At 47.8% G+C, this 10,959-nt stretch overlaps 1 protein-coding gene across 2 annotated transcripts in view; it reads right to left on the bottom strand.

Annotated features, from left to right (window-relative positions):
- Positions 1-201: 201 nt before the first annotated feature.
- ST8SIA2 (ST8 alpha-N-acetyl-neuraminide alpha-2,8-sialyltransferase 2) overlaps positions 202-10,959 on the bottom strand; it is a 32,354-nt gene continuing 21,596 nt past the window's right edge. For both annotated transcript variants that reach the window (XM_062631080.1, XM_062631088.1), the window contains one exon: positions 202-2,715. In XM_062631080.1, coding sequence (XP_062487064.1) covers positions 2,430-2,715 — 286 coding nt within the window. In that variant the 3' untranslated portion in view covers positions 202-2,429. The remainder of the gene's footprint in view (positions 2,716-10,959) is intronic.

Below are 10,959 nucleotides of genomic sequence, written 5' to 3'. Positions count from 1 at the left end.
TCCTGGTGGCTTTGGATGACCCCTGGCAGAGCACTGACATCCACCCCAGAAGGGCAAATAAGCGCAGCCTTCCCCTTTCCTTCACTGGCAAAGGAGGTTTCAGGGTCTCTCCTTTGATCTCATGGCATTTTCTGGTCCTGCCCCTCTTCTCACCCTTCTGGTCCATAAAAATAAATACAAAACAAACATAAACCCCTGCACTTTTATTTCATTTCTTGTATTTTTATTTAAAAAGAAGGTTTGCTAACAGCAATCAGTACCGTGCCCAGGCCCCTCAATACAACAGTTGGCTTTAGCAGTCCCTCCTCTGTGCAAGGGACAAACCAGGGAATTATCCAGCTTTAACAACCACTCCCGAATCATGGGAAGCTCCTTGGGATTGCAGAACTACTTCCACCTTGCAGTTTTACTCTGTCTCCTTCTGTCTCAGGACACCCCTACAGCTTATGCTGAGGTTCACAGCCGGGTTGAGCTTTATCATGTAATGAAACTCAAGCAAAAAAGATACTTAAAAAAGTGCCAGGTTTTAGGAAAATACATAAAAGAAATCACTTTCTGGAGTTGGAAAGAAACATCCCCTCGGTGGCAGATTAGCCCACATTTATCCACTATAATGTTGCTTATACCTTAATCTTAGGCATCTTCATCTGACACTAATTAGCAGGCTGGAGGCTCCTACGGGTACAGTAGCTTCTACATCCCAAAACATGAAAGTGAGCTCTTCCTTTTACCACTTGAAGCACTCCGTTTTTTAAAGAGGCAATGTCAAGTATTTCAGCCCCAAACTGTATGCTTTTTAACCTACAAAACACAGCTGGAGGAGGAGGCACAAAGGTGGTGGTACCCAGCCAGGAAAGCACCGCAGCATGCATCTGAGGCTTGCCTGTGTAGTGTTATTTATTCTCCTGCACATTAAACCCAAACTGCATTCACTGAACCCTGGACTCACCTGCATCCTGGCACTGAGTGCTAATTAGGAGATAAATAGAGCGGGCTACAGAAGCAGAAAATTAAACAGGCTAATCAGATCAATCTAGTTACTTCTCCAAAAACCCTCCAAACCTAGCAAAAAGCAAATGTGGTTATAAAAGCTCCTTTATATTTTGGAATATATATTCCAAATATATATATTCTGATATATATTTGGAATATATTCCTTTATAATGGGAAAAGATTATTTCCTTGACATGCATCACTAGGCAAGCATCCCACCAAGGTCCATCTGACATCTGATTTAACTGTTCAGAGTAAGAGCTAATCAAAGCTTGACAGAAAGGTCAGAGCAGGACTTCGGGAGTGCAGCGCTGTGTGCTGGTTCTTGGTGGGGAAAGAGAATAAAGTATTTAGAGTTGACAAAGTCTCTTGAAGTCCGGTGGTCTTTCTGCTTGGCTGGGTCTCAGGCCTATCACCAATACTTCAGTGGTTGTTTCCGGAGCGGCAGAGAAGGCAGGATGCTTAGCAGGTAGCATTTGGGAATTAAGAGCTAGATGCACTTATGGTTTTCACGAGCCCTGACAGATGTTGAGTGTCTTCGACTGTGGCACAGTAAGACACTTAATACTAATGGTGCCAGTTTGCAGCAGCGAACCTCCTCTCTGCCAGGTTCCAGCATCTTGGCTCCTTTCTAAATTACTCCTTAGGAAAGGAAGAGGAAAATACGTGCTCAGCATCCTTGTCGCCATCTGCCTTGCTCAATGCCAATGTGCCCGTTCTCCAGAGGCCCTCACATCTCCTCTCTGAGCAAATATCACTAGGATCAGCTTAGCACTGTTCCCCACCACCTCCTGAAGATCAAGCTGCAGCCCTGGAGGCTTCACCCTCACCTCTCTGGAGGCTGTGCTCAGCCTGGTGGTCCATGTTTTGGATGGAACTGTGCACCGCTGCCAGACATGATCCCTGCTGGGCAGGATACAGCTCCTGCTTGGTTCCATGGGCAGTCCCTTGGCTTTGAGAGCCACCAACAAACCTTCCCTGCCCACCCCGCTCCCTGCCCCTTCCCCTCCCCGCCACAAGCACGGGGCCAAGAACGCGCCTTGCTGCATAGCGCCGGCATCCTTGGCCAAACAAACTAACTACCAACCTTGGACCAGTCACGACAAACGGCTTAACGTTTACCCATCACCTAACATACCCTCAAAAACCAAGGCCACCTTCACACCTTTCGGACGTAGGGCGAGCCCAGCAAGCCCATGGCAAGGGGTCTCACCCAGGCCAGTCAAGCCAGATGCTCCAGCATCTCTCCTGCCCCTTCCTTGGTGAACACCAAACAGTTATAATACTCAGGTCAATATATATAGGTACCACGTATATATATTTGTGTCGCTGTTCTGCGCATTGACAAAGACAACCAACCCCACCAGGCACCACTTGTCCTTTCTGCCCCCTCCCCTTCTTCCCATGGCTGTGCAGGAACGTGGCCGGGGACCACCCTACGTGGCCCCATCACACTCCCCCACAGTCAGCTTCAAGGCTCCCTGCTGGTGCAGCGTCTTTAAGGCTTTGAACTCCAAGGGCATGGTGTGCGGGCTGGCCTGCGAGGTGTAGCCGTACTTCAGGCTGTCGTAGTAGTGGTACTTGACAGGGTTCTGGTTCTGGTCCAGGGGGAAGGGCCAGAAGCCATAGAGATAGATCTGGTTGCAGAAGCGAGTGGCTAAGGTGTACATGAGGAGGCCGGTGGTGGGTCGCTTGATATGCACCTTGTTGGTTAGCCAGTACCTGCAAAGGGAGAGTAAAGCGTGTTATTCCTCCTGCACTTGCATTTTATCCTTCCAGCCTCTGACTGAGATATATTGGTGATTCAAAGCGAGAGGTTGCTGACTTGCAGAAGAGTTCTCCATGCCAAGAAAAAGCCTCCCCAGGGATTGCTTCATGAATAAGCATCCTCCTGCTCTCTGTCTTGCAGTTACATCACACGTGTTGCTATGGCATTGAAGCATCTCATGCCTCGGCAATCCTTTATGAAAAACAAATTGCTTGCAACAGTGGCCTTCACTACTTCAGCCTACAATTATCTCCCAATCAACCCAGGAGATCAATATCCCAGACCAAACCATCCACACGTCAAGTAGACTCCATCAACCCCTCGAAGCAGACACACTCATACATACATACTGATGATTTTCATTGATGAATGAAGATTTTTACTCTGACAGTAAACACAACAGGGCTGTAAAATCATTTGTCTTGGAATAAAGGGTCACCAAGCTGAAAGAGCTAAAACACACTGCTATGTTCCCATTAACCCAGTGATTGCTGCTGTGATCCTGGACCAAAACACATCACCACACTGTGCAACATCAGTTCATGAGACACACAGTATGGAATACTGCAGTATATAATATGTAATACAGCGGTCAGCTGTGCTCTCTGCTGAGAAGTGGGTTAGTTTTTATGAGGAGAAGGACATAGCGATGCACGAGCATCAGCAGTTGTATTTTGGGCTGCTGCTAAAAGTTACTGCAGCATCAACATCCTGTAAGAAGATGTTCCATCACCCAGCGTTTATTGCACTGGCAACTTACGTGGTTTGCTCAGCAGAAAAACACTGTCAGAGGAGCAAAATCAGAAAGAAAAAGGTAGATGTCCGCTTCAGGGTCCACTCCTTCTCCCCCAGCAAGCCCAGTGCTGATGCTGCCCCACAGCAGGCAGGGCTAATGCAGGCAGCACATCCCATTGCTGCCCGTTCATACCCATGGATTATCTTTAATAGATACTTCAAAGGGCCTGCGTTTAGATTCAGCCTACAATTATCTTGTAATCAACCCAGGAGATCAATATCACAGACCAAGCCACTGCAGCACTTTGGATAACAGGTGAGGAAGTGGAGGGGAGCATGTGTCATTTCTGTGCTTTTTCCAGAGGCTTGGGATGCTGAACAGGGATGGGGAGCCATGGAAAGTGTTGCTCCTCATTCGCACTTTCTGTTGGGCTACTGAGGTTCTGGTGCTCAGACAGCAGGAACCCTTCGGAGAGCTGAGCCTTAATCCTGCAAATTAGCTTTTCACGAAAGCCATTAAAATTTAGCAACCAAGGCACAAAATGTACTTGCTTGCTCTCAGCCAGATAACAGAAAAATTGACTTTTCTGGGAAATCAAATTCTAGAAGCAGAGTGACCGCCTGGTTTATCATGGTCCCAAATCCCAAGGGTTTGGGGTCAAAGTGCCTGCAGCTTTAGCAAAGGATGAGTATGATGTTTTGGGAAGGAGGTCTCCATGCCTAACTTATCTTGGTATCCAGCACGTAAAAGGAGCAAGAAACAGGGAAAACCAGTATCTCGTTGGCACAGCATCAGCATTTTCTAGGCTTGCCCAGCCGTATGTGTTGTGCTGTAGGGACACAGCAAAGCTCACTGTGGTGTCAAGGCAACCTTCTCCCACAGGTAGCCATAAAACAGCCTCCTTGATGAGTTTATGGGTAAGTACATTAGACCCCTGGTGTGCGGAGAGAAATGGGAGATTATCACAACCATTTAACACTGTGAATTAGGGTATCCCCATGCAGCAGGGAAACAGCCTGGGAAGAACTGTCAAGCCACATTATCTGGCTGGTTTTGGGGGGAGACAACTGCCTGGGCTTGTCTTGCAGCTGCTTCAGCCTTAAATTGTCCTTTTATCAATTTACCAGCTGGAGCATAGGCAGATACTGGTGACCTTAATCCTGCCCAAAGTACTGACTTCTGGGTTTTGCCAAGAGGCTGTAAAAACTCTATGAACACACGATGACCTTAACAGCACGATGAAGTGACCCTTGCAAATGAGTACAGGACACTCATGTGACCATCAATTTTTCAAGTGTATTAATGATGACAAAAAACGACCTGGATCAAACACAGAAGTGCCCTACAGAAGCACACTGTCCTCTGCTATCCAGCCTTACCAAGACCAGCTAAGCATGTGCAACTGGTACCCAAAAGCAGCCCTACCAACACTGACCCAGTGTATCCACCTCAGCACACGCAGCTAGTGAGTATTCACTCAGTAATTCTGGGGTGGGAACAATTAAAATTCAGTTTCTTATAACACAAAGTAAAAAAAACCTGGCTTTTTTATCTGTATTTCGCTCTATTGCAGGCATGGTATTGTGAAAATGAGAAGGATGATAAACCTTGCTCCTACAACATCATAAATTCTCACTGCTGGCTGCAGCTTTGGGAGGGGGTGATGTACTCCAGGCTGTCCCAGCCCACACACACAGATGACATACATAATATATACTGCCCAAACCATAACACAGGTCATGCCACAGCACTTGCAATTTGTTTCCTGCACAGCGAAGGTGGGAAATCCTCTGGTGAGGTCTGGGGAATACTGTTTTAAATGACTGGATCGTGATAGGAGTGTGGGAGCTCTGCAGGAAGATCTCCTTCTTTCCTCTCCCACCACTGGCCAACTGAGACAGTGGCTACGTTCCTGGTGCAGGAAAGAACAGCTGGGGATGGAAATAAAACCTAATTAATTCTGTAAATCCAAATGAGGTTGTCTGGGCACACATGGGATGCTGTGTCAACAGCACACCTTTAATATGTGAGGTCCGGGATTTTAATTAGGAGGAAAGATAATCTTGAAGCAGACAGTAATTATTTTTCAAATTGGCTACACCAATCACCATAACTATTAACTGCATCACTTTATGGAAACAGGCAGCAATTAAAAGAGAAGAGCAAAGAGCAGTCCTCAAACCCAATCCCTCCTTTCTCAGAGCCATTCTCACAGCGTGGACCTCCTTCAAAAGCTGGTGCTGTGTTGTTGCTGCAAATAAACCCTCAGGGGTGGAAGCAGCCACAGAGATAGGCTGGTGCCTGAGTGGGATGCAGCTATGAACAAGAATTGTGATGCTGTCAGGCAAAAATTGTCCAAGACAGCTCTTGGTTTGGATCATGATAGTGACAGATAGAAAATGTCATCAGATGTTCAAGGCTATCTTTTGTGAGAAGGCAGCCTACACATAAGCTGTAGTACCTATCTGAACTAATACATGATGGTAGCCAAGGACAGAGGCTTCAGGAAGGAAAGCTCAGTCTTGTCCTGATCAGTATGTGGCTCTGGTTGCTGCTCAATGACATCAATTTTCCAACAGGTTTCCAAGAAGCTTAAGAACACTCCTAAGCAGAACTGCACTGCATTGCTACCGCCTGCCCGACCACCAGCATAAGCCTCCTGCGAGGCGACCACTGCATTTGGACCTTAAAGCCCAGTGGGAACCCTTTAGGAGACAACTGCAGGAGACAAACCACTCTGAAACCGCCCCTAGGAAGCTTCAGCTCACACTGAAGGTGGCAACTTCCACATCGCACATCTGGAGCACACACCCCACCGCACTGACAGCACAAGGGCTTGTAGTGACAGGACAAGGGGAATGGCTTTAAGCTGACAGAGGAGAGATTTAGACTAGACACTAGGAAAATTCTTCCCTGTGAGGGTGCTGAGGCGCTGGCACAGGGTGCCCAGAGAAGCTGTGGCTGCCCCATCCCTGGCAGTGTTTAAGGCCAGGTTGGACACAGGGGCTTGGAGCAAGCTGTTCCAATGGAAGGTGTCCCTGCCCATGGCAGGGGTTGGAACTGGATGAGCTTTAAGATCTCTTCCAACCCAAACAATGCAATGAATTCAGGGAGCAGACTCTGGCCTTGATATGGGCTGAAACACCAGGTAAAAAACTTGCCCTCAAAGGCAGTGTTTGAGGACCACGAGTGAGGGCAGAGTATGAGGAAAACCTGACGCAATTTGTACCCTCCAGGTAAGGGTTAAAACCTGCAGGATAAAGTAAACAGAAAATCCATTGCCCTGATGAATAAAAACCTCAGGTCAATGAAGAAATCAAGTTTCAGCAGTATCAGCTGCATTATCTAATGATACAAATCAGAATAGCTGAAATAATGCAACTTCAGGCCCTTTTAAACCAGCTTATTCATAAAAGCATGATACAAACACAAGCTGTTGTGGAGATGCTAGTCCTTGACTGTCAGGAGCATATTATTAGTCTGCTACACACATCCTGCTCCCATTAGTACTCATGAAAAACCAGCTACAGATAATCAGAGCAAGTGCCCCCACAGTGCCCCGTGCTCAGGTTGGTGCAGGAGAGGACAGGACCACCAGTGCTCGAAGGGCACAGCATGTATCCCAGTTACTGGGTGGAGCAATTGCTATCCCCCATCCAGCTTCTTCCAGCCTTTTCCTGTCCATGTATCCAGTCTCCTCTGTCACCTTCACCAAAATAGCCAAGAGCCATGTACATTGATGAGATCTGTGCTGGACAGGTAGGGTTGTGCACGTCCACATCCGGATTCATGCTAATGCTAACTCCAAAAGCTGCATCTGGAGTCAGAGTTGAGCTTTATCCCCAGGCAGAGCAAAGCCCAAACACCAAATCAGGCCTATATATGCACAGACTTGGCTTGGGTCTGGTTTCCCACCTGAGCATAGGACCATTGTCCTTAAACCATCTGTGGGACCAGAGAGGAAGGGCTTTTAAGGCACAAGTCCCCAGGGCAGATATTTCAGAGGAGCCCTGTAAGCCTGAAGCACCATAAGGGAAGAAGCGTGAAGCAGCTGGTTTAGAAAACCCACAAGTGGGTGAGGCTGGCTAATCAACAGCAGAACTGATTTGAGACAGTGAGAAAAGATGAGCTGGAAGGGCTGTGAAAAGGAAACGAGACAGCTTAGATTGGATGTGCTAGAGAAAAGGGGAGCCTGTGGATGAACACAGTGATGCAACCAAAGCAACAGGGTAGGAGAACAATCTGCACATGTGCATCCCGTATGGCTATAAGCAAGGCAAAGCTGTGAGAAAGGATGCAGGTTTATCAGGACACAGGGTAAGGAAGGCTTCCACCCTGACTGATGGATGGAAAAGGCAGCAGCTGAGCAGCACTGCTCTGAAAAACCAGCAAAGGCTTAGACATTGTTTGGGTGCGAGCACCCAGGGAGACATCTGAAGCAAAGATGAATCCACCTGATGCCCCACCAGCCTGCACCACTTTTGGGGACACTCGGCAGAACAGCGCTACACAAGCTACAGACCCTGAGCAAGGTGATCGCCATCATGAAGATCGCATGCAAACTGTCACGGCTATTTGGATGTTAAACCTAATGGAGACCTTGCCAAGGAGCTGGAAGATTTATTGATTATTTATTTTCTTCTTTCAAGAAGCTCTTAACAAACTCTTACGAGATTAGAACTGGAGACTGCCAAGAGACCCTCGTGATGGACACAGTGAGAAATGCTAGACTGGATTCGGCAAGACAAACTGAAACATGTCCATGAATTCTCCGTGAGGAGTGATAGCCAGACCTCCAGGCACAATTATTTTCCCTCGCTTCCTGCATTTCATGTTATTCCTCCAACAAAAGCTGCTTGGCAATAGGGATTACAAGGCTTTTTGGAGACACTCACAGATGACTTATAAGTGGCTTGCTTGCTTCCCAGCCAGGAGACAAGCACTGCGCTCACCAGATGAATTGCTCAGGAGACAGAATCACTCCAAAGTGAGTCACGCACCCCCAGAATGCATGGCACCGTCCCCAAGAGCTGGCTCCCTGCTATGGCACAGCTTTCCTCTTCAGCCTTAGGTAACGACTCACCTTCCTTCTGAGCTCCTCCATGGAAATCCTGATGGCTCTCTGCCCTCCTGGCATGAAGATGGGGAGATTAACCATGTAAGAAGAGGCTCTGTCCTCCTGCACAAATTATCCAGAGTGATCCACACAAAAAAAGCTATCAGCAAGCATTTAAGGCATCCTCACAGCTAGGAAGGTGATGTCTCAAATGATGCTGTTAAGGACAACAAAACCAAATGCATTTTACTTATCTCAGCAACACACACTCTACAAATGCCCCAAATGCACTGAAAATGATAGGGAAAAACGCTCAATCGCCACCGAAATGCATTCTGGCCTGGGGGAAAGCAGAGCAGGACAATAAATACTGCGGTTCAAGGGGGAGTCAAGAACTCACAAAAGTATTTCACTGGTAGTAAAGGAAGAAAAGGCAAAGCTTTTGTAGCCAAATTGAAGCTGGCTGAGATGGCAGCCTTTGTAGAAAGTGCTCTTCCTTGAAAAATACAAAATATATGAAAGAGTGCCTTGCCTGAAAGACTTCCCGCACTTCTTTGTGATTTCCAAATCAATTTAGGATAGATCATAAAGGGTAGCTAGATCCAGCAAAGAAGAAGACGGGCCATGTCTGTAAGCACAGAACACAGGGATATTCTGTGGGGCTTTGTGGATGATCGATTCTCTGCTGCACGCTACGTGCCACAAAATGTATTCATTTCACAAATCTTAGACCTGTCAAAGGAAGCATAATGCTACAGACTGGCATGTTCTGCAAAGAGAGCTGGAGAGACAGAGGAAGTCGTTGGAGACCATATTCCTGTAACAGCAAGGAGCTCTGAAGCAAAAATATAGGATGATTGTTGGAATTAGGCAGCTTCACAGAAGATGAATGAGTAAACTCCTAGTGATTCTGGTCAGATTGACCTGAGGAAAGAAGGAAAGACTCCTTCTTCAGGTACCTATAGGTACTTGAGAGACTTCCTAATACAGCACAAAGAGCATCAGCACCACCACTCCCAGCTATTGCCAGTTCATTCAATACTGCCTGAATCACTCTTAAATCCATTCAAGTCCAAACCTGAGGAGGCTGCACCAAGGAAAGGGTTAACATTGACTCCAGCCTTCCTCCAGAACAGCACAGCCCTGGGTGGTCCCATAGCTCCTTGGCCAGGCCACACACACTGGGTGGATGTTGAAGTGCTCCTGTGAGTTCTGGCTTTCTAGGGGGCTGCAGCTTTAATCACATTAATTGTTAATTAGCAGGTATCCTTGTTTTCCTGCTGATAAGTGTGAGAGCAGGAGGGCAGGTCAGGCAGCAGCTCCCTTGGCTTAGAGGGCAACCTGACGGGGATTAGCTCTGACTTCTGCATATAACTGAATTAGTGCTGCCTCTGTGCAGCCAGGACCCACCTTTCTCCATTGCCCTCAGTATGGTGACCAACACAAAGGATGGGACCAAGGTCTTCACTGTAGCTCAGACTGGGTACTGAGAGCCTATCATCAGCATCTGCTGGTGTCTGACCATGTGCTGGTACCACATCCATCCCAGACACCCACCAACAGCAGCCACTTCACTCACTCTCTGGCCTGATTGCATCCCCCTGAGTACCAGGTTTTCAGAAGCCCAAACCCATGCTCCTTGCACAAGACCCCCATTAAAACCCACAGGAACACCAACACATGCAAAAAGAAGACACTTCTCCAAGCCACAGGGGAGAGGGGTGCATCACTCCATACACTGAGAGACAATGCCGAAGCCCTGGGCTTATCCCAGAATCATAGAATAGATAGGGTTGGAAAGGACCTTAAGATCATCTAGTTCCAACCTCCCTGCCATGGGCAGGGACACCTCCCACTAAACCATATCACCCAAGGCCTCGTCCAACCTGGTCTTGAACACTGCCAGGGATGGAGCATTCACAACCTCCCTGGGCAACCCATTCCAGTGCCTCACCACCCTAACAGGAAAGAATTTCCTCCTTATATCCAAGCTAAACTTCCCCTGTTTCAGTTTTAACCTGTTACCCCTTGTCCTATCACTACAGTCCCTAATGAAGAGTCCCTCTCCAGCATCCCTATAGGCCCCCTTCAGATACTGGAAGGCTGCTATGAGGTCTCCACGCAGCCTTCTCTTCTCCAGGCTGAACAGCCCCAACTTCCTCAGCCTGTCTTCATAATCCCTGCATCCCCTTCAACCAGGCTCCAACACTGCTCTGTGGATGCACAGGGACAACCACAGTGCCAGTTGGACCACAAGGCTGTGCCACAGAGGGACCAGGAAGATGCCATGAGTTGGAAGATAAGCAGCAGAGCTTATTGAGGCATCCTCCTCCTCTCCTGCAGGAAAGCGATGCCCAAACCTTGCCAATCCCTCCACAAAGCTTCCTACGGGAAGTTTCTGGCACT

This window comes from Pezoporus occidentalis, unplaced genomic scaffold (genome assembly GCF_034315485.1).
Source record: "Pezoporus occidentalis ecotype Australia unplaced genomic scaffold, CSIRO_AGI_Poc_V1 ctg11, whole genome shotgun sequence".
Lineage (NCBI taxonomy): Eukaryota > Metazoa > Chordata > Aves > Psittaciformes > Psittacidae > Pezoporus > Pezoporus occidentalis.
Note: the sequence above shows the minus strand (reverse complement) of the source record. Positions and strands in the feature narration are given on the sequence as shown.